At 44.8% G+C, this 23,857-nt stretch overlaps 1 protein-coding gene across 1 annotated transcript in view; it reads left to right on the forward strand.

The window, feature by feature from the left end:
• LOC135539932 (homeobox protein cut-like 2) overlaps window positions 1–23,857 on the forward strand; it is a 124,884-nt gene that overhangs the window by 61,474 nt on the left and 39,553 nt on the right. Inside the window, exon 4 of the mRNA XM_064966211.1 lies at window positions 23,389–23,467. Coding sequence (XP_064822283.1) covers window positions 23,389–23,467 — 79 coding nt within the window. The remainder of the gene's footprint in view (window positions 1–23,388; window positions 23,468–23,857) is intronic.

Below are 23,857 nucleotides of genomic sequence, written 5' to 3' on the forward strand. Positions count from 1 at the left end.
CTGTGCCGTTTGTGAAATACAGTGGTGATGCTCCCACTTTAACGACTCAATGAAGACAGATCTTCATTATGGACTAAATTGGTTGGTTATTAGGTGCATATAGGCTGATCAGATGGGTATCATGGGTCGGTGGGTTTGGATTGGTTCGTAGACTCCTCATCTCAATGCAGTTGTCTGTAAAGGTGAGGTTTGGAACAGTGTTGAAGCTGTCACTAAGTACAGTACAGCACAATTTGATACCTAGAAACTCCCCTCACTAAAATTCCACATTCACATATCTCCAGAACATCTGCATTAAGATGTAGCTGTGAGATACGAGATATCTCTGGATCTGACTCACTCCAAGTCTGTGTTGCTGGGTCTATCCCTCTCAACCGTGTCTATTGTCATGCCTGTGTGCTGAGCTGCTGAGGTGGTTCTAATGCTGTCTCTGTCTGCTGTCTGTCTCAGGCTCATTGAGCCAGTCAGCCTAGGCCCATACAGGAACTCCAGGCCATTAGGTATGAACAGCACACACCACACCTCCAACCTATTGTTGGGAATATAATGGACGGCAGGGGCCATGTAAACCAGTGACACTCTCTCGCCTCTCTCCCTCTTGCTATCTCTCTCCCCCCTCTCTTTCTTTCCCTGTCTCCTGGTTTATCACTTGTGTCATCTACATTGGGGAGAGTGTGGGGTTTCTCTGCACCAATAGGAGCTCACATTTAAGGCCCCCTACCCGAGGCAGCAATAGTGCTCCGATTAAGGACATACTGTACTGTATTTGTTTTGTCTCTTTGCTTTTTTATTAACATCATTAGTATAGCTACATTACAGTAGCTGGTAGAGTAAGAGAACACGTTATTCAGTCAAATCACATTTATTTACCAGAGGTTATTGGGTTAGACACAATAACATAATGTCCCTCAGCCCAGTTCATCCATTTTTTTTTACCTTTATTTTACTAGGCAAGTCAGTTAAGAACAAATTCTTATTTTCAATGACAGCCTAGGAACAGTGGGTTAACTGCCTGTTCAGGGGCAGAATGACAGATTTGTACCTTGTCAGCTCAGGGATTCGAACTTGCAACCTTTCAGCTACTCGTCCAACGCTGTAATCACTAGGCTACCCTGCTGCCCATGTAGTCTGTCCTGCGGAACAGTCTTCTCTCTCTGCTGCTGCCTTTGACACTGGTCACAATTAGTGCTGCTGCTCTGCTAATTTGAAGTCCATACACAGAGACAAGGGAGTCGGGACATGTCACAGAAGATTAAACCCAGAGTGAATACACAAAGCTATATGACTGTTCCAGACTTGTCTCATCCATCTTGACTGATGTTTTGACTGGGTTGTGTTTGGGCTGGAATCCCTCATCCTCCATCAGACTCCCAGCGTTAGTCTCATTACACGTCTCAGGGTTGTGTGTGAGGACGCGTTGGGATGTGGTTGTGTTTCGGTGTGTTTGTTTTCCTGTACTGACTGATGCCCTGTCTGCACATCCCAGTTGGAGACATTCATCATTATGGGAGCGTGTTTAGATATAGGGATGCACACCAGGTAAAGAGAGAGAGGCGTGATGTTATAAATAGGCACTTGCCTCTCTAGCCATGTGGAATTGATGAGTTTTAGCACATTGTCCTCTGCGGTGCTAGGTTTCATTTCCACAGTCCTGACAGCACTAACCTCTGAGCCAAGAGACTTCATATCTGAGTAGTGCTGCTGTGCAAATGTTAGCCATGTTTGACGACGGTGATGTGCTGCTGTTATTGGGCATCCGACTGCCCATACATCCATTCTCTGTAAACCTCCCACTACCTTAACAGCCACTCCTCAGACTCCTTTACTCACCCCTTGATAAACAGGCAATCTTTGAAAGAACCACAGTAACTCTCTCCTCTCATCTAACAGGCAGTCTCTGAGACACCTAACTCCAGCCCCAGCTCCAGCCTGAAATGGTCAATTGACTTGTTATGAGACAGGCATTAGGCTCCCCAAGGGATCCCAGTCTGAGAGCAAAGCAGAGTAAAGCAGTTGTGTTCTTGGGATGTTCTGACTCCTAGCTGGCTCCCTCTCCGCTGCTGGCAAGAGCACAGTCGAATTAGCCAATAAAAATGTGTGAAATCGGTGGCTCTGTTCCGGCGAGGACATGCCAGGAGAAATAAACGTCAGCACTTGTACAACCAGGAAAACCCCGTGTGAGGAAGAAAAGGCAGAACAGGGGAGCTGCTCCGCCAATTCCGCGACGTGATGCTGTGATTTCAGGACCAAAGTCAGTGCTACACAGCCACTGAGCCCAAGACCCAGTCAGTCACAGACGCAGATGCAGTCAGAGACGGAGAGCAAATCTTCTTACAGCTACCACAGATACACAGCTAGAGATCAAACCAGTTGCAGCGTAGTCACATACAGAACATGGGCTGCTGTCAGAAGACGAGGTCCTCCCATGTGGTGTTGAAGAGATTTTAATTCTGTTTGTCTGTTCCCCTGCAGAAGTCTGTATCCTGTAGTTTTCATTTCACATTATGTTGGGCTGTGAAGTTTAATTTCAGCAGAATCTAAACACACTAATTAAATATCACAACTTTTCTGAAGAAGGCACTCCTAAAGGTACCTGAAATTTTAATTTAGACTTCAAAAGAAGCTAAGACTTTAAAGTAAATCTATTGTTTTTCATTTAGACTTGTGAAAGCACCGCTGTATGTAGTTTGATTGATCTGGTAATTAAAATATGCAGAGAGGGAAAAATATTAACTGCTTGTTTTAGAAAACAGCCAACACTTTTTCAGCACAGATAATTACATTTCACACATTGATGTTCTTTACACAGCATTCATCGGTCTCATTATTTTTCCATTTTCATCTTTCTGGTGGGAGATCGATAGATTGATAAAATGATGGAGCATATCTTAAATAATGTAAAGGAGAGAAGTTGGGCTCACTTTGCAGCTGGCTAAGTGCTTGAACTTTTATTCTCCTTTCAAATGATGTTTAATATCCCATGAAGGTACTGTAGACTTCACAATGCTACCGTCTTTACTTAATCAATATAATTCAAGGGGTTAAGTCATTTATTTTCATTTTTGCTTTCCCTATAAAGCAAATGTGGAGTTCTGCTGACACTTGTCAGGGCTAATATATAAAACTATAAAGAAACTGGCAATTTGAAGAAAGACCTGCGTAAATTAGGCCAATTAGTATCTAGGGAACATTTAGCTAGGAGAGAGAGCAGCTCAAAATGTCCCACAGACTACCGTTGGGTCCTATTGTTTACAATGTGACCTGACAGTTTGGGTCTCTTCAATTTCGGATTAACTACAGTACTAATTAACATGGAAGGAACTCTACTGCAGAGGTAGACAAATGTGCATTAAGAGAAAAGCAACCCATGTATAGTTTTAATTAAAAGGTTTTTTTCCTTCTACATGCTGTCTAATGTGATTCTTACAGATCCATTTGCACTATTCTGATGGTACTTTTTACGATTGCATCTCCCAAACCCGGGTACCACAGAGCTCTTTGTCTTTCCCACAAACAGATATGTGTGTGTTCAACTCCCCACTGTAGCTCCCCTGTGTGTCTCTTCCCTTCATCCCTCGGTTTCATCAGAGAGAAGTAAAGTGGCAATGGTGGCCTGAAGAAGAGCGAGTGAAAGAGAGTGCAAGAGCGTAAAAACACATCTTCAATTAAAGCCGCAACTCTGCATCTCCCTGTGATTCTGCTTCTATTGCCGAGTTCCGTCCCTTTTAATTGGGTCTCCATGGAGTAGTGTGAGTTCTCGCTCCTTCAGCCTGATGGGCCCAAGCTGGAGAGGGGCTGCTGGGACAGCCAAGGGGAACAGCTGCTGATGTCGGGGCCCTGCCACTGACACTGGGAGAGTGATGGAGGACTGGGGGAGTCAACTGGATCTGGATGGAAAGGGAGGACACACTGGTACAGGGGCTTGGCCATGTATCACTCTTTACAGATGGCCTAGGTTATCCACTCTGTCAGAGACACAGAGCATTAAAGCACAATAACTGATTCAGTGTGTGGCGTGAACTGGTGTGCTGTATGCACACTATTCTGTCTTTGTCAATGTCATTTGTGTGCGTACATGGATGTGTGTGTGTGTGTTGTCTAGCGAGACCCATGAAGAACGGCTGGAGGTGCTGTGAGATTCTGTGATGTCTTTTTTATGATCTCATATTGAGACCAATCTCTGTCCCTTCACCTGAAGGACAGCCAGCTATTCCCCAACTAAATTAGCCAGCATCTGGGAGCAGGCTTTTACAGGCTCCCTTTAATACATGCTTTAGACACACACATGCTCATACACACTCCCTCATGGGCACATACACATGTGTATTCTCAATCTGCCCTCTCCTCCACTTTTCTTTCATAATTTTCCTTGTTTGTTGTGAAAGATGGGGCTGGAGGGTTGGGGTGTAATTGCAGGCATTGTCTGATGGTGCCCCTGTTGGACGGGGCTGGAGACCCCAGCCTGGTGGAGTGTGTGTGACTGTGATGTCCACGGACACTGCCTATCAAGCCTGGCCATGGATACAATACTTACTCTTTGTGTGTGTGGTGTTTGCTTCCTGAAGCCATCTCTAGAAGATTACCATTACATTTCGCCCATGAGGCTGTGGGCAGGAGGCAAATGTGCATTTCTCTTCCACCAGTCTTCACTAATTAAACTTTTTTTGTAAAGGCTGGTTTTCCACTCATGGAGGATGCTTCCTCTCTTTCTAATGAGGCAGAGCCTGAAATATCAGTTGGGCTAGCTAGCGCTGCAGAACTATGACATCCCGTGTGGAAACCTCCCCAAATCACAGTGGCTGCAGCCGTGCGTCTGGTTGCTTTATTTATACCCCGGGTGGAGTTGTCCTACACTGAGCATACGGAGGCTTACGTAACCCATGACAGCCAGTAGGAGCTCAGTCAGGAAACTCTGGTATAAAGCTTCCTGAAAGGTTGCTTTATTAGATTCAATTCATGATGGATCTCCTGTAGCCTAAACAGTGTATATTTTTCATTATGCTCACATGCTTATTAGAAACTCATTTTGAACAATATGATTAACCTTCTATCCTCTGTAGCTCAGTATTCCTCAGTAAGGGCTGATTTCTCCTTATTTTCAGTGTGACACTCATCCCATGTGCCCAACATTAACCCCAGATCTGAACCACTTTTGACCTGTAACATGAGAGATCAGACAAATAAGCTGCTCATTACAGTCATGACACCAAACTTCTGGCAGAGCCCATTTTGTTTTACAGCTTTTAGAACAGTCTTGGCACTGGGGCGCATGGGCTTTTGGCATGCAAGAGGTCCCATTTAGGAGGGAGGGGCGAGCCATGGCCGTCCGGGAGGGAGGGGCGAGCCATGGCCGTCCGGGAGGGAGGGGCGAGCCATGGTCGTCCAGGGAGGGAGGGGCGAGCCATGGCCGTCCGGGAGGGAGGGGCGAGCCATGGCCGTTCGGGAGGGAGGGGCGAGCCATGGCCAGCCCTCTCACAGAGAGAGAGAGGGAGTGTGTGTTATTGTGCCCCCCCACCACCAGACTGCTGATTTACGCTGCTGAAATGGACTGCCACAAACTGGGCTCTCAAGCCTCTAAATGATCCTCAGGTCAGCTGCTAAAAGGCTTTATGTACTGATATGACAGTTACTCCAGTTTTTTGGGAGAATCTTGGCTCACCTCTGAAAGCAGTGCACTATATAACGTTTTCTTTTAAAGTGTCACTCTAACATTGTAATATTTTGTCATCTAATTTTCTCCAATATATAGTGTTGAGAAGCACCCTTACATGCACATACACACCTTGTGAATATTGCTATTTGTCCTTAACTGATTCTAATTATAGTGTATGATGGCACACCTTCACGGAGCCAACAGTGATCTGTCATTGACAGGCCCACAGAGCTCCATGCTCACTGTGAAAGGGAGTGATATCTCTCTGTAAAATATGTATGACATCAAAAAGCCTTAAAGGTTATTACAAATGAATAATGAGTAGTGGGGCGAGAGCAGTAATGTTTAATTTAACATGCACCAATATAGAGCTGGACTGGCTCCCAGCAGTGGTAACTTGCCTGTTGGCCTGGCTGGCCCATACTGCCTGTCTGCCTGCCTGTCTGATAGGAACATGGGCTCCAACACACACATTCTTAAATGAACATTCATGTTCAGTAGTCTGTATGAATGATCATACATTTGGTTTCCTTGAATAGACTCGATCTAGGTCTATATTAACAGCATATTTGATACACACAAGCACAGGCTTCAGTAGCATCATCCTCAAATCCTCTGTAGGTTACAAGACAGAGAAAAGCTCTCTCTCTCTCTCCCAGTATTTCTCTGAAGTAACTTGAATCATGTCTCTGAACAGCTCACGTTAATGTCTTAAGACACTGTACAAAATTGCCTTGTTTATGCCTGTAATGTAACCTGTCTGTTCCAGTGTCGCTCATTCTCAGTGAAACCGGCGACGGTGGCAGCCGAGTCTGGAGTGAATTTGCAGGGCGACTACCTGGGAAACAACAGTCATTAATTATGTAAAACTCTTCTCACAATGGGAGCAGAGAGCAGCATACAACTGCAGCTCCGCCTCCTATTAGAGTCACTGTACTCTACAATAAGCCCTTGCTGCCTGGGGCGCTGTGGAGGGATTATAAACCTTCTCAACAACCACCACCCCCTTGACCCCTGACACACACATATGTGTCCTGGTATGTTTAGCTGGGGATGAGAATGAGATGAGTTTGTGCTGTCTCCCTCTCCTTACAGCCCTATCATTCACTGCTCTACTCTACGGTCCCGGTTATTTGTTTTGTTTGTGTTCTGCAATTGCCTGTTTTCCGGCATCCTCGAAAAACAATAGGTGAAAGAGAAAAATCTGACAGGACAAATTATATATCATACCAGTGGGGAAGGGAAGGGACTGTTTCATTGCTGATGGTGCTGTCATAAATAGCCCTGTTCATAGGAAGTAGTCATTTTGTTCACATGCTGAATTAAGACCTATCTCCCCCAGTGGACATCACTACTGACAGCTGATAGTTGTCGTCCTTTCTTCTTTCAAGTTGGTCACTATTACAAACCGTTTTGGAACACAAAAGGCCTGAATTCAATGTCACCAATCTGTCTACAGACACTTGGCATCAGATGATGGCTGTTTAGAGTTGTGCTTTCCATTGTCCTTACTGTTTACTGTAAGCAGCAAGCATTTGGTTTCATCTCTGTCAGCTGTGCCTCTGAACCCCCATTCAGCACTCGTTCATCAGATGCTCTCTTTTGAGCATCCGGTCGGGCTGTATCACCGCCTGATACGGCAACTGCACCGTCCGCAACCACAGGGCTCTCCAGAGGGTGGTGCGATCTGCCCAACTTATCACCAGGGGCACGCTGTCTGCCCTTCAGGACATCTACAGCACCCGGTGTCACAGGAAGGCCAAGAAGATCATCAAGGACCTCAGCCACCCGAGCCACAGCCTGTTCACCCAGCTACCATCTAGAAGGTGGAGACAGTACAGGTGCATCAAAGCTGGGACTGAGAGACTGATAAACAGCTTATCTCCAGGCCATTAGACTATTCAATAGTCACCACTAGTCGGGCTACCGCCCTGTACCCTGCCCGGATCTTTAGTCACTGTTACTAGCCGGCTACCACCCGGTATTCAACCCTGCACCTTATAGATTGAACACGGGTCACTTTAATAATGTTTACATACTGTTTTACCCACTTCATATGTACACTACCGTTCAAAAGTTTGGGGTCACTTAGAAATGTCCTTGTTTTTGAAAGAACATTTGTCAGAAATACAATGTAGACATTGTTAATGTTGTAAATGACTATTGTAGCTGGTAACAGCAGATTTTGTTTTTTAATGGAATATCTACATAGGCGTACAGAGGCCCATTATCAGCAACCATCACTCCTGTGTTTCAATGGCACGTTGTGTCAGCTAATCCAAATTTATAATTTGAAAGGGCTAATTGATCATTAGAAAACCCTTTTGCAATTATGTTAGCACAGCTGAAAACTGTTGTTCTGATTAACCTGTTGAGTGCAGGGGGCAGTATTTTGATGTTTGGATGAAAAACGTACCCAAATGAAACTGCCTTTTTCTCAGGCCCAGACGCTAGAATATGCATATAATTGTCAGATTAGGATAGAAAACACTCTAAAGTTTCCAAAATGGTCCAAATATTGTCTGTGAGTATAACATAACCTGATATTGCAGGCAAAAACCTGAGGAAAAACCAACCAGGAAGTGCTTCTTATTTTGAAAGCTCCCTGTTCCATTGCATGCCTTCCCTCCATTTAAAGGGATAACAACCAGATTCCTTTCCCTATGGGCTACACATGGTGTGAACAGTCTTTAGACATAGTTTCAGCCTTTTATTCTGAAAAATGAGCAAGAACGATCACATCGCGTCGGTGGATGGCTGGGTCCCAGCAGAGTTTTGCATGTGCAACAGCTTGGAGCAGACATTTTCTCAATCTCTCTCCTATTGAAAAAGCTACGGTCCGATTGACATAATATCGATAATTTATTGTAAAAACAACCTGAGGATTGATTATAAAAACGTTTGACATGTTTCTACGAACTTTATGGATACTATTTGGAATTTTCATCTGCCCGTCATGACCTGCACAAGCCAGTGGATTTCTGAACAAAACGCGCCAACCAAATGGAGGTTTTTGGATATAAAAATAATCTTTATCGAACAAAAGGAACATGTATTGTGTAACTGGGAGTCTCGTGAGTGCAAACATCCGAAGATCACCAAAGGTAAGCGATTCATTTGATTGGTCACGAAACTCAGAAAATTCATTCTACTTTGCTGCTAGATGTTTGTAATGTTTTGTCTGCTGAGAGAGATGTCCTAACATAAACGCTTGGATAGCTTTCGCTGTAAAGCTTTTTTGAAATCCGACACACCAGGTGGATTAACAACAAGCTAAGCTGTGTTTTGCTATATTGCACTTGTGATTTCATGAAAATTTAATATTTTTAGTCATTTAATTTGAATTTGGCGCTGTGCAATTCAGCGGATGCTGACACAAATGATCCCGCTAAAGGGATGGGTGTGCCAAGAAGTGAAAGAAGCAATAAAACTAGCCTCCCTTAGACTTGTTGAGTATCTGGAGCATCAGCATTTGTGGATTCGATTACAGGCTCAAAATGTCCAGAAAGAAAGATCTTTATTCTGAAATTCATCAGTCAAATCAAAGTTTATTTGTCACGTGCGCCGAATACAACAGGTGTAGGTAGACCTTACAGTGAAATGCTTACTTACAGTGTCTAACTAATAGTTCAAAAAAGGTGTTAGGTGAACAATAGGTAAGTAAAGAAATAAAACAACAGTAAAAAGACGGGCTATAAAAGTAGCGAGGCTATAAAAGTTGTGAGGCTACATACAGACCCTTCAGGTTGATTTTGAGGTAGTATGTACATGTAGTTATGGTTAAAGTGACTGCATGATGAACAGAGGGTAGCAGTAGTGTAAAAGAGGGGTTGGCGGGTGGTGGGACACAATGCAGATAGCCCAGTTAGTCAATGTGAGGGAGCACTGGTTGGTCGGCCCAATTGAGATAGTACTTACATGAATGTATAGTTAAAGTTACTATGCTTATATGATAAACGGAGAGTAGCAGCAGCGTAAAATAAAGGGTTTGGGGGGGCACAGAATGCAAATAGTCTGGGTAGCCATTTGATTACCTGTTCAGGAGTCTTATGGCTTGGGGGTAAAAACTGTTGAGAAGCCTTTTTGTCCTAGACTTGGCACTCCGGTACCGCTTGCCATGTGGTAGTAGAGAGAACCGTCTATGGCTGGGGTCTTTGACAATTTTTAGGGGCCTCCTCTGACACCGCCTGGTGTAGAGGTCCTGGATGGCAGGCAGCTTAGCCCCAGTGATGTACTGGGCCATACGCACTACCCTCTGAAGTGCAAACTGGCTCTATTCTTGTTCTGAGAAATGAAGGCTTTTCAATGCGAGAAATTGCCAAGAAACTGAAGATCTCGTACAACACTGTGTACTACTCCCTTCACAGAACAGTGCAAACGGGCTCTAACCAGAATAGGAAGAGGAGTGGGAGGTCCCGGTGCATAACTGAGCAAGAGGACAAGTACATTAGAGTGTCTAGTTTGAGAAACAGACGTCTCACAAGTCCTCAACTGGCAGCTTCATTAAATAGTATTCGCAAAACACCAGTCTCAACGTCAACAGTGAAGAGGCGCCTCCGGGATGCTGGCCTTCTAGGCAGAGTTCCTCTGTCCAGTGTCTGTCTTCTTTTGCCCATCTTAATCGTTTATTTTTATTGGCCAGTCTGAGATATTGCTTTTTCTTTGCAACTCTGCCTAGAAGGCCAACATCCCGGAGTCGCCTCTTCACTGTTGACGTTGAGACTGGTATTTTGAGGGTACTATTTAATGAAGCTGCCAGTTGAGGATTTGTGATATTACGAAGGTGTTCTTAATGTTTTGTACACTGTGTATATTTATATTCCAAACTGACATTGCTTATTCTAATGTTTTATATATTTCTTCATTCCTTTTAATTTTGGGGATTTGTATGTATTGTGTATTACTGCACTGTCAGGTATTACTGCACTGCTGGAGCTAGAAACATAAGCATTTCACTACCCCCGTAATAACATCTACGCTCCCAATACATTTGATGCAGGTTTGGCATGATGTTCCTCTATAGTGAAACAAAGGCTGACACCTGTAATTAATTAGGCTATTATGCATTCTGCAATGATAATTGCTTCACTGGAAAGTCACCAGCCTTCTGAGAGGGAGAGAAAGGAGAGGTGGCTTGAGAACACTATCCATCAAGAACACTCTCTCTCTCTGTCTCGCCCACACTGTCTCACCTTGACATGGTGTAGGCCAGGTGGAGAGGTACATTGTCTTTGTATGTCGAAGGGGGAGATATGCTGCTGTGCCTCCCGCTGCCAAGCATGTGCCATGCTCCACTATTGGCCTCAAGCTGGCATACCCATGCCTTCTCCTCTGCTGTGGCTTTGTCCATGGGGCCGTCTAGGAATGGGAGTAGTCCCTCACACCTCTCCACTCTTTTCTTCCCCACAGTATTCTCTGGCAATGCTGCAATGTCCCTGTCCTAACGAAATGTCATATGATACACTCCACCTCCCTATAGCTCCATTTGTTTACCTTTTATTGAACTAGGCTAGTCAGTTAAGAACAAATTCTTATTTTCAATGACGGCCTAGTGGGTTAACTGCCTTGTTCAGGGGCAGAACAACAGCTTTGTATCTTGTCAGCTCGGGGATTCGAACTTGCAAACTTTCGGTTACTAGTCCAAATGCTCTAACCACTAGGCTATCCTGCTGCCCCGTTCTTGGTACATCCTACTCTCTCCTGTCACGTCACTATAGATTTGTGACTCCTCTTCAGCAGACACACGTTTTCCAACCTTTTATGTCACTCAGCACTTCAAACATTTAGAATCTCATGTCTCAAAAATAAAGGATCCTGTCTTTTGAACTACAAAGACTTTCACAGAAGAGTTATTTTCCTTTATTTGTCTTACTCCGTCTATCTCTGTCTTGACTTTCTTCTGACTTTGAGGTGTTAAGCAGAGGTTTATGTTGGGTTTTGTCGTGTGGGTGGGTGGAGCTGCTGGCTGGCTCTGTCTGTCTGTTCCGTGGTGGTGGTGGTGATGGAGGTGGTGGTGGGACCGAGCCTACTAGACTCCTGCAGGATGGCAGAGCCAAATAGGGCTTTGATCTGAGTTTAATGCCTCACACTGTTCGGTCTCACACGGAGCTCACCATGCCATGTCCATCAGGATTACTCTACTCTACCTTGACTTGCTGGAGATCTGCTCACCGCTCTGCCCGCGTCATTTTTCTCTCTCTCTCTCTCTCTCTCTCTCTCATGTCTCTGTCTAAATCTCTGTGTGTGTCGGTCTTTGTACTATAGCTACTATAGTTCTTTTTCACAAATGTAGTGTCCATCCCCTTTTATTGATTTATTCCCTTTGTTGTTTGATTGGATTGAATGTATTGATTGAGATGATTGATTTCTTTATAATTGATTGGTTAGAGTTATTGCTTGGTTTGGTATTGATTGTTTAGATTGAAATTATTGATTTGTTTGTTATTGATTAGTTAGATTAATGATATTGATTGGCTCAAAGATCATTGTGACCGCAGAACATCACAAAATGACCTTAGATGTTAGGATAATATTGTGGTCAGGTTGAATGGATGAGTCTGGTCTGGTCAGCGTCTGTGTGCTGGCGTCTGTGTGCAGGGAGCGTCTGTGTGCTGGGAGCGTAACAGGAGGAGTGACAGGAGCTGCTGATTGGAATTGACTTGGGGACTGGATGTGTGTCAGGCCACCGACTGCTCCTCTCACTGGGCACCTGGAGACGGACTCAGCCTCAACCTCATCCTCAGCCACCATTCCACCACTCAGAGAGGGGTGTCATCCAGAATAAATGCCCTGCAAATACAGAAGTGTGTGTGTGTGTGTGTGTGTGTGCGCGCACGTCTGTCTGTGTGACTGTCTGTGTGTGTTTGTGTTCTCCCCCTCCTTTAAGCAACTTGAACCAGTGTGGGTGTGTATGACAGTGTGATGTCCCTCTCCTCTACCCACTCATCTGTCACTCAACACCAGTTCATCCCTTCTCTCTTCTCTAAACACTCAAGGAAAAACAAGCACGGATGACAGTGGTTGTAGCTTCACCAGCATTGTAGCAGTAGCCATATTTACTTATAGCTCTCACTCTCGTCACCCAAAGAATGGGTGAAGGACAACCCATCCCTGTCTCACCCCACAGTCCTGTGACTTGCTGCATTATGTTGCGGTGGAATTCCCAGTGTGTTGTTTTAATAGGTATAAAGGCTGACTGGGGCTGTGGTGACACTGTCAGCTCCTGGGCTGTGCTGGGTCTCAGTGAGCAACACAGATCAGTACAAAAGACCAACTGCCATGATTGTGCGCTGACCTTTGCATCATGTGCAGATGACAGGTAATTTAGAGGCCTCTGGGATTGAGGCAACCATACAGTCCCTGTCCCTTATATACACACTGCTTCTCTCACCCACCAGCAGCAATAATCTTACCAACACACACATGTACGCACACACAAACGTGTAGACAGACAGACAGACAGACAGACAGACAGACAGACAGACAGACAGACACCCCCACCGCCCTCACACATTCTAATCACCTGCATCATCACACCCCGTCCTCAAACACCCAAATCACAGGAGGTGGCAAGCCGGTAAGGCTGAGGGGGAAAAAATATGCTTTAGAGTGATAATTGCATAATCACCAGTTGTGATAATTGTAATTGATGACTGCATAATTGCTAATTGCAGTCTTTATGGGAACCTGTCTTTCGCTCTCTCTATCTTTGTCTGTAGTTCACTGCCTGTCTCTGTCTCTCTTCCCTCCACTTCTTTATCTTACACTCATCTTTTTGCAATGACTTGTTTGTCTCTTCTCGCATGCTTGCACACACACACGCACATGCACAGAGACTCACACATCGACCATGTGTTCCACTATAAGTATCCTCCTAGGCCTCAGTAAGAATTTCCCAGCAGTGCTATCCCAGAGACCGCAGCAGTTGCCTGCCCACACGGACTGATCCTCTGTGAAGAATTATGGTCCACTTCTAACAGGTTTCCCCGCTCTCTGTCTCTCTCTTTCTCTAGCTTTTCTCTCTCTCTCTCTCTATCTCTCTCTCCCTCTCTCTCTCTCTCTCTCCCTCTTGCTATCTCGTTCTCGTATTCACTCTCTCTCTTTCTTTCTCAATTCAATTTACGGGCTTTGTTGGCATGGGAAACATGTTTACATTACCAAAGCAAGTGAAATAGAAAATAAATAAAAAATGAACAGGTAACTTTACACTCACAAACGTTCCAAAAGAATAAAGATATTTCAAAAATCAAATGTATTTATATAGCCCTTCGTACATCAGCTGATATCTCAAAGTGCTGTACAGAAACCCAGCCTAAAACCCCAAACAGCAAGCAATGCAGGTGTAGAAGCACGGTGGTAAGGAAAAACTCCCTAGAAAGGCCAAAACCTAGGAAGAAACCTAGAGAGGAACCAGGCTATGTGGGGTGGCCAGTCCTCTTCTGGCTGTGCCGGGTGGAGATTATAACAGAACATGGCCAAGATGTTCAAATGTTCATAAATGACCAGCATGGTCGAATAATAATAAGGCAGAACAGTTGAAACTGGAGCAGCAGCACGGCCAGGTGGACTGGGGACAGCAAGGAGTCATCATGTCAGGTAATCCTGGGGCATGGTCCGAGGGCTCAGGTCCTCCGAGAGAGAGAGAAAGAAAGAGAATTAGAAAGAGCATATTTCAAATGTCATATTATGTGCAAATAGTTAAAGTACATAAGGTAAATAAACATAAATAAGGGTTGTATTTACAATGGTGTTTGTTTTTCACTGGTTGCCCTTGTGGCAACAGGTCACAAATCTTGCTGCGGTGATGGCACACTGTGGTATTTCACCCAATAGATATGGGAGTTTATCAAAATTGAGTTTATTTTTTCAAATTCTTTGTGGGTCTGTGTAATCTGAGGGAGATATGCATCCCTAATATGGTCAAACATTTCGCAGGAGGTTAGGAAGTGCAGCTCAGTTTCCACCTCATTTTGTGGGCAGTGGGCACACAGCCTGTTTTATCTTGAGAGCCATGTCTGTCTACGGCTGCCTTTCTCAATAGCAAGGCTATGCTCACTGAGTATGTACATAGTCAAAGCTTTCCTTAAGTTTGGGTCAGTCACAGTGGTCAGGTATTTTGCCACTGTGTTCTCTCTGTTTAGGGCCAAATAGCATTCTAGTTGGCTTGTTTTTTTTGTTAATTACTTGACACATTGGAAATAATTATATTTTTGTTTTCTCATGTTTTGGTTGGGTCTAATTGTGTTGCTGTCCTGGGGCTCTGTGGGGTCTGTTTGTGTATGCAAAAAGAGCCCCAGCACCAACTTGCTTAGGGGACTTCTCCAGGTTAATCTCTTTGTAGGTGATGGCTTTGTTATGGAAGGTTTGAGAATCTCTTCCTTTTGGGTGGTTGTATAATTTAATGGCTCTTTTCTGGATTTTCATAATTAGCAGGTAACGGTCTAAATCTGCTCTGCAAACATTATTTGGTGTTCTACGTTGTACACTAAATCATGCCACATTGAGCCAAAAGTTTTTTTAAATCAACAAAGCATGAGAAGACTTTGCCTTTGTTTTGATTTCTTTGTTTGTCAATTAGGGTGTGCATGGTGAATACGTGGTCTGTTGTACGGTAATTTGGTAAAAAGCCAATTTGACATTTGCTCAGTACAATGTTTTAACTGAGGAAATGTATGAGTCTGCTGTTAATGCAGAAGATTTTCCCAAGGTTGCTGTTGACACATATCCCACAGTAGTTATTGAGGTCAAATTTGTTTCCACTTTTATGGATTGTCCTGTAGTTCATTCAATGTAATTGGAGAATCCAGTGAGTTCTGGTAGTCTTTTTTGTTTGCTTGTACTTTTACCCCTTCTTCTCTGCAATTGGTAGTTACAGTCTTGTCCTATCGCTGCAACTCCCCATGGTCACAGGAGAGGCGACGGTTGTGAGCCATGCGTCCTCCGAAACACGATCCTGCCAAGCCACACTGCTTTTGACACACTGCTCGCTTAACTCGGAAGCCAGCTGCACCATTGTGTCGGAGGAAACACTGTCCAGCTGGCGACCAAGTCATCTTGCAGGTGCCTGGCCAGCCACATGGAGTCGCTAAAAAGCAATGGGACATGGAAATCCCGGCCGGCCAAACCCTCCCCTAAACCGGACGATCATGGGTCTCCCAGTCAAAGTAGGCTGTAACACATCCTGGGATCGAACCTGGGTGTTTAGTGATGCCTCAAGCATGGCGACGGAGTGCCTTAGACCGCTGTGCCACATGTGAGGCCCCTTCTGGTAGTCTTTAATAGTTGATTCTAAGATTTGTATTTGATCATGTATTTGTTTTTTGTTATACAGTCCAAAACGATTGGAGAAGTGATTTATCCAAACATCTCTATTTTGGATAGATAAATCTTCGTGTTGTTGTTTGTTTAGTGTTTTCCAATTTTCCCAGAAGTGGTTAGTCTATGGATTCTTCAATTACATTGAGCTGATTTCTGATGTGCTGTTCCTTCTTTTTCCGTAGTGTCTCTCTCTCTCTCTCTCTTGCTCTCTCGCTTTCACTTTCTCGCTCTCTCGCTTTCATTCTCTCTTGCTTTCTCACTGTCTCGCTCTCTCTCTGCACTGGGTGTTTGTTTACTGCTTGTAAAGTTAACCTTCATCACATCCCTTTCAGAGAAGCCATAGGACAACCATCTCTGCAGCACTCCACCAATCAGGCCTTTATGGTAGAGTGGCCAGATGGAAACCACTCCTCAGTAAAAGGCACATGACAGCCCACTGAGTTTGCCAAAAGGCACCTAAAGGACTCTCAGACCATGAGAAATAAGATTCTCTGGTCTGTTGAAACCAAGATTGAACTCTTTGGCTTGTTTGCCAAAAAACTGCGGAAAACTGGCACCATCCCTATGGTGAAGCATGATGGTGGAAGCATCATGCGTGGGGATGTTTTTCAGTGGCAGGGACTGGGAGACTAGTCAGAATCAAGGGAAAATATGAACTGAGCAAAGTACAGAGAGATCCTTGAGAGAGATCCTACTCTAGAGCACTCAGGACCTCAGACTGGAGACAAGGTTCACCTTCCAACAGGACAACGACCCTAAGCACACAGCCAAGACATCGCAGGAGTGGCTTCAGGATAAGTCTCAATGGCCTTGAGTGGCCCAACCAGATCCCGAACCCGATTTGAACATCTCTGGAGAGACTTGAAAATAGCTGTGCAGCGACGCTCCCCATCCAACCTGACAGAGCTTGAGAGGATCTGCAGAGAAGAATGGGAGAAACTCCCCAAATACAGGTGTGCCAAGCTTGTAGTGTCCATACCCTAGAAGACTCGATGCTGTAATCACTGCCAAAGGTGCTTCAACAAAGTACAAAGAGTAAATGGTCTGAATACTTATGTAAATGTGATATTTCAGTTTTTATTTTTAATACATTTGCAAAAATGTATAAAAACCTGTTGCTTTGTCATCATGGGGTATTGTGTGTGGATTGATGAGGAAATGTAAAAAAAATATATACATTTTAGAATAAGGCTGTAACGTAACAAAATGCGGAAAAAGTCAAGGGGTCTGAATACTTTCCGAATGCACTGTACATTTAGATACATTGTATCATACTACTATACATATTGAAACATACACAATGGAGAGGTATAGCATAGGTTATGTATGCAGCAGGTAACCTAGTAGCTAAGAGCACCTGGGCCAGTAACTGATGGCCGCTGGTTGGAATCCCCGAGCTGACGAGTTGAAAAATCGGTCGACGTGCCCGTGAGCAAGTCACTTAACCCTAATAGCTTCTGTATGTCACTCTGGATAAGAGTGTCTGCTAAATGAGTGGAAGAGTCCCTCAGATCAGACATTAAACACCACATCTCTGAGGTGCTTTGATGAAACATGCATGAGAGCATCAGCTGTTCCGGACAACTGTGTGATCACGCTCTCCGCAGCCGATGTAAGTAAGACCTTTAAACAGGGCAACATTCACACAAGGCCGCAGGGCCAGACGGATTACCAGGACGTGTACTCCGAGCATGCGCTGACCAACTGGCAAGTGTCTTCACTGACATTTTCAACCTCTCCCTGTCCGAGTCTGTAATACCAACATGTTCCAAGCAGACCACCATAGTCCCTGTGCCCAAGAACACTAAGGTAACCTGTTAAATGACTACCAACCCGTAGCACTCACATCTGTAGCAATAAAATACTTTGAAATGCTTGTCATGGCTCACATCAACACCACTATCCCAGAAACCCTAGACCGCCCCAACAGATCCACAGATGATGCAATCTTTATTACACTCCTCACTTCCCTTTCACACCTGAATAACAGGAACACCTATGTGAGAATGCTTTTCATTGACTACAGCTCAGCGTTCAACACCATAGTGCCCTCAAAGCTCATCACTAAGCTAAGGACCCTGAGACTAAATGACTCCCTCTGCAACTGGATCCTGGACTTCCTGATGAGCCACCCCCAGGCGGTAAGGGTAGGTAACAACACATCCGCCACGCTGATCCTCAACACGGGGGGCCCCTCAGGGGTGCGTGCTCAGTCCCTTTCTGTACTCCCTGTTCACTCATGACTGCACTGCCAGGCACGACTCCAACACCATCATTAAGTTCGCTGATGACACAACAGTGGTAGGCCTGATCACCGACAACGATAAGACAGCCTATAGGGAGGAGGTCAGAGACCTGACAATGTGGTGCAAGGATAACAACCTCTCCCTCAGCGTGATCAAGACAAAGAAGATGATTGTGGACTACAGGAAAAGGAGGACAGAGCACGCCCGCATTCTCATCGACAGGGCTGTAGTGGACCAGGTTGTGAGCTTCAAGTTCCTTGGCGTCCATATCACCAACAAACTAACATGGTCCAAGCACACTAAGACCTTCATGAAGAGGGCACAATGAAACCTATTCCCCTCAGGAGACTGAAAAGATTTGGCATGGGTCCTCAGATCCTCACAAGGTTTTACAGCTGCACCATCGAGAGCATCTTGACAGGTTGCATCACTCCCTGGTATGGCAACTGCTCGGCCTCCAACCGCAAGGCAGTACAAAGAGTAGTGTGTACGGCCCAGTACATCACTGGGGCCAAGCTTCCTGCCATCCAGGACCTCTATACCAGACGTTGTCAGAGGAAGGCCCTAAAAATTGTCAAAGACTCCAGCCACGCTAGTCATAGACTGTTCTCTCTGCTACCGCACGGCAAGCAGTACCGGAGTGCCAAGTCTGGGTCCGCGGTCAAACGACCACCCCTCATCACTGACAAACGCTCCCTAAAACACTTCTGCGAACAGGCCTTCCTAATCAGCCTGGCCCGGGTATCCTGGAAGGATATTGACCTCATCCCGTCAGTCGAGGATGCCTGGTCATTCTTTAAAAGTAATTTCCTCACCATCTTAGATAAGCATGCTCCATTCAAAAAATGCAGAACTAAGAACAGATATAGCCCTTGGTTCACTCCAGACCTGACTGCCCTTGACCAGCACAAAAACATCCTGTGGTGGACTGCAATAGCATCCAATAGTCCCCACGATATGCAACTTTTCAAGGAACCAATACACACAGTCAGTCAGGAAAGCAAAGGCTAGCTTTTTCAAGCAGAAATTTGCATCCTGTAGCTCGAACTACAAAACGTTTTGGGACACTGTAAAGTCCACGAAGAACAAGAGCACCTCCTCCCAGCTGCCCACTGCACTGAGGCTAAGTAACACGGTGACCACTGATAAATCCATGATAATCGAACATTTCAATAAGCATTTCTCAATGGCAGGCCATGCCTTCCTCCTGGCTCCTCCAACCCCGGCCAACAGCTCCCCCCCCACCCCCTCGCAGCTACACACCCAAGCCTCCCCAGCTTCTCCTTCACTCAAATCCAGATAGCAGATGTTCTGAAAGAGCTGCAAAATCTGGACCTGTACAAATCAGCTGGGCTAGACAATCTGGACCCTCTCTTTCTAAAACTCTCCGCCGCCATTGTTGCAACCCCTATTACCAGCCTGTTCAACCTCTCTTTCGTATTGTCCGAGATCCCTAAAGATTGGAAAGCTGCCGCAGAGTTCAGTGTGTCAAATCGGAGGGCATGTTGTCCGGACCTCTGGCAGTTTCTATGGGGGTACCACAGGGTTCAATTCTCGGGCTGACTCTTTTCTCTGTATATATCAATGATGTCGCTCTTACTGCGGGCCATTCCCTGATCCACCTCTACACAGACGACACCATTCTGTATATAGTTCTGGCCCTTCCTTGGACACTGTGCTAACTAAACTTCAAACGAGCTTCAATGCCACACAACCCTCCCTCCGTGGCCTCCAACTGCTCTTAAACGCTAGTAAAACCAAATACATGCTTTTCAACCGTTCGCTGCCCGCACCCGCCAGCCCGACTAATATCACCACCCTGGACGGTTCCGACCTAGAATATGTGGACAACTATAAATACCTAGGTGTCTTGGCTAGACTGTAAACTCTCCTTCCAGACTCCTATTAAACATCTCCAATCAAAAATCTAATCTAGAATCGGCTTTCTATTTTGCAAAAAAACATCCTTCACTCACGCTGCCAAACTTACCCTAGTAAAACTGACTATCCTACCGATCCTCGACTTCGGCGATGTCATCTACAAAATAGCTTCCAACACTCTACTCAGACTGCATCCAGTTTGCCATCACAGTGCCATCCGTTTTGTTACTAAAGCACCACCACTGCGACCTGTATGCTCTAATATGCTGGCCCTCGCTACATATTTGTCTCCAGACCCACTGGCTTCAGGTCATCTATAAGTCTATGCTAGGTAAAGCTCCCCCTTATCTTAGTTCACTGGTCACGATAACAACACCCACCCGTAGCACATGTCCCAGCAGGTATATCTCACTGATCATCCCCAAAGCCAACACCTCAATCGCTGAAGTTGGAGACATTTATTTCCCTCACCAACTTTAAACCTCAACTATCTGAGCAGCTAACCGATCGCTGCAGCTGTACATAGTCCATCTGTAAATAGCCCACCCAATCTATCTACTTCTTCCTCATACTGTTTTTATTTTATTTCCTTTTTGCCTATTTGCACACCAGTATCTCTACTTACACATCATCATCTGCTCATTTATCACTCCAGTGTTAATCTGCTAAATTGTAACTATTCGCTCCTATGGCCTATTTATTGCCTACCTCCTCCATGCCTTTTGCACACACTGTATATGGACTTTCCTTTTTCTACTATGTCATTGATTTGTTTATTGTGTTATTGGCTTGTTTATTGTTTCATCCATGTGTAACTCTGTTGTTGTCTGTGTCACATTGCTTTGCTCTATCTTGGCCAGGTCGCAGTTGCAAATGAGGACCTGTTCTCAACTAGCCTACCTGGTTAAATAAAGGTGAAATAAAAAGGTCAAAGACGTTTCTCAACAGCTTCTACCCCCAAGCATAAGACTCCTAAGACCCCCCCCCCCCCCTACGCTGCTCTCTGTTATTATTACTTTAACTCTACCTACATGTACATATTACCTCAATTGCCTCGACACCGGTGCCTGTGCATTTTGACTCTGTACTGGTTACCCCAAGTATATATCCCCACTATTGTTATTTACTGCTGCTCTTTAATTCTTTGTTATTCTTATCTCTTACTTTTTTGGGGGGGTATTTTCTTGAACTGCATTGTTGGTTAAAGGGCTTGTAAGTAAGTATTTCACTGCAAGGTCTACACCTGTTGTATTTGGTGCATGTGACAAATAACATTTGATTTGATGGTAGTGGCAGCATGCGTAAGGGGAGAGGGTTACGCATACCGAGTGTGCTCACGTGAGGAGGCATCAGGCATGTGATAGATGTCTACTCTAGCAGCTGCAGACAGGTTAATGGTGTGATTGTGGAGGTAATCTCCATGTTCTCTCGTTAAAGGATGATGAAGGGCCAGGAAAATGGAGCTTGTTGCATTCCCAGGTCCTGTGCTTTTTACATTTGCAGTTCAGGGCCCTGTTTGATGGATTCGTCAATGCATTGACACAGTTGACAGTCAATGAGCTCACCATGGCATCATTCACAATGGGACAGTAGCCTTCTTCTTTGTTAATGCATCTCATTGACAGGGAGACAAAGGGCATTTGACATTTAGAAACAGCTGGCAAGTAGCCTATACATATGTGAATAATGTTAATATCTACCGGTTCTTCTTTACTGAGGGTGGATCGGTTTACAGGCACACACAGCACACTACATTTCGTAATTTGGATTTTGGATTGTTTTGGGATTTTGGAGTCAGTCACACATATGCATGTATACATGTTTTGTATAGAGAGGCCACTTATTTTATACGTGTGAAGGCTATTTGCTGAACCAACAACGCAGAGGAAAGAGAGGGGAGAGAGAGAGAGAGAGAGTAGAGGAGTCGGCTGAGAGCTGCAGACTATTACATCTGTATTGATTGGGCTCCAGCTTTTCCATGAACTCGGAGTGGGAGTGATGGGAGGGATTTGTTGGATCTTTATGATATTTCTTTAAACATGATGCTGTCGTTTTGCCTCTCCAGGGAGGACACAAGCCATTTCCAGTAAATCAAGGGCTCTTTGTCTCTCTCTCTGTTTTCCACAGTTGTTATTTATAAGCCTCTAAACAGTTTCTCCACCATTCTCATAAGTGTTTTCACTCAGTGTTCCACAATACTATTGTTGAGCTGAAGATGGACCATTAAAGAACGTCTCAGACATAACCAAACACTTGGCCCCTTCAACAGAAGTCATTGTGTCTGATCAGATCAAAACTATAACACTGACAGGAATTCTATAGACAATAGATGGAAATAATTAGCTTTCACTATGCTCTTGGACTGGAGGGACATTTGAAGTGGAGCTGATGTAATATTTCAGAGTTGCTAAACTACAGATGTACGATCTTAATTTGAGCATGTTTGCTACAGCAGGAAAAGAATCCTGCAGCAACAGGAAAAGTGGTTTGTAATTCATAAACATTTTTGTAGGGGTTGATTACATTTTTCGTAGGGGGCAAATTAGGTCTGAAATTTCCATGTGGAAATAAAAAACTTTAAGAGTTTTTTTAAAACTCAAATGCTCTACAAGTTTGCATTTCCTTCCTCTCAGCAACAAAAGAGTAATCAAATTAAGATCCTACATCTATAAGACTTTCAGCCAATGACATCCTCCGACCACAGGGCTGCTGGTGTATTATAGGAGCTGTGAGGACTGTAACCCATATATCTACCAGGGCAGGTGCCCTCTCCATGGGGCCAGGTGGCGCCTAATTCCCTTCTTTGTCCCTCCTAATGAATTGTTAATTGGTTTGCATCACCCGTGGAGTGGAGAATAGCAGGAGGGTCTGGGTGCCGGTGTGATGGAGGTCACAGACGCTGACATGCCTCATAGAGCACACCAGCACCTGCGTTTTAACAGGACAAATGTCACCTCACTACACACTGCAACGTTGGGGTTTAAGAGGCCAAATATCAGCTTGCAGTATTACCTCAGAACCTTGTTCACATAATTCAGCACACAAACCCCATCAGAATGTCATGTTGGGGATTAACTTCTACAGATAGATCATTGTGGCTTTGTTTCTGTCTGTCTCATTTGCACAATTACTTTATATGCTGGCTGTTTACTTCATATGTCAAAACAGTGTAGAATGCATTTAAATGTAGATTGGCGGTGTGTATGGGTCAATAAATGTCCATTCAGCACAGGTGTAGTATTGATGCCTGAGTGTCACCCTGACGGCTGTGTCCTGTCCTGTTCTCTCTAGGTGGTTGCTCTGAACAAGCGCAGTAAGGAGGCAGAGTCTGCATTCCTGGGAATCTACAAGCAGCTTATCGAAGCCCCAGGTGAGTCTCCCACCTGGAACAGAGCCACACACACACATCACAACACAGACACAGCCAACATACATTACTCATGTAACAACCCTCCCATAGGGGATCACTCTTCCCAGCCAGATCAACTACACACCAAGCCCAAGTCAACATCATTAGGTCAACCACAGAGTTTCTAAACCAAGAGGCGTAACATCGCGAGACTTCCGGGAACGCTTGCGAAACAGACAAAGCAGACCAGGCTGTGGTTTGGGGTTTGAGAAGTCAATGAGAGAAGTGAAAAACTAGTGAAAACAATTTCTCAATATAAAGGCACAACCTAGATTCAAGCCAATGTCTTAAGTAGTTGAACATGTGACAAACTGACACATTTTCGTTAAAAAAAAACATCGAAGGAGGGCC

This window comes from Oncorhynchus masou, chromosome 1, assembly GCF_036934945.1.
Source record: "Oncorhynchus masou masou isolate Uvic2021 chromosome 1, UVic_Omas_1.1, whole genome shotgun sequence".
Classification (NCBI taxonomy): domain Eukaryota; kingdom Metazoa; phylum Chordata; class Actinopteri; order Salmoniformes; family Salmonidae; genus Oncorhynchus; species Oncorhynchus masou.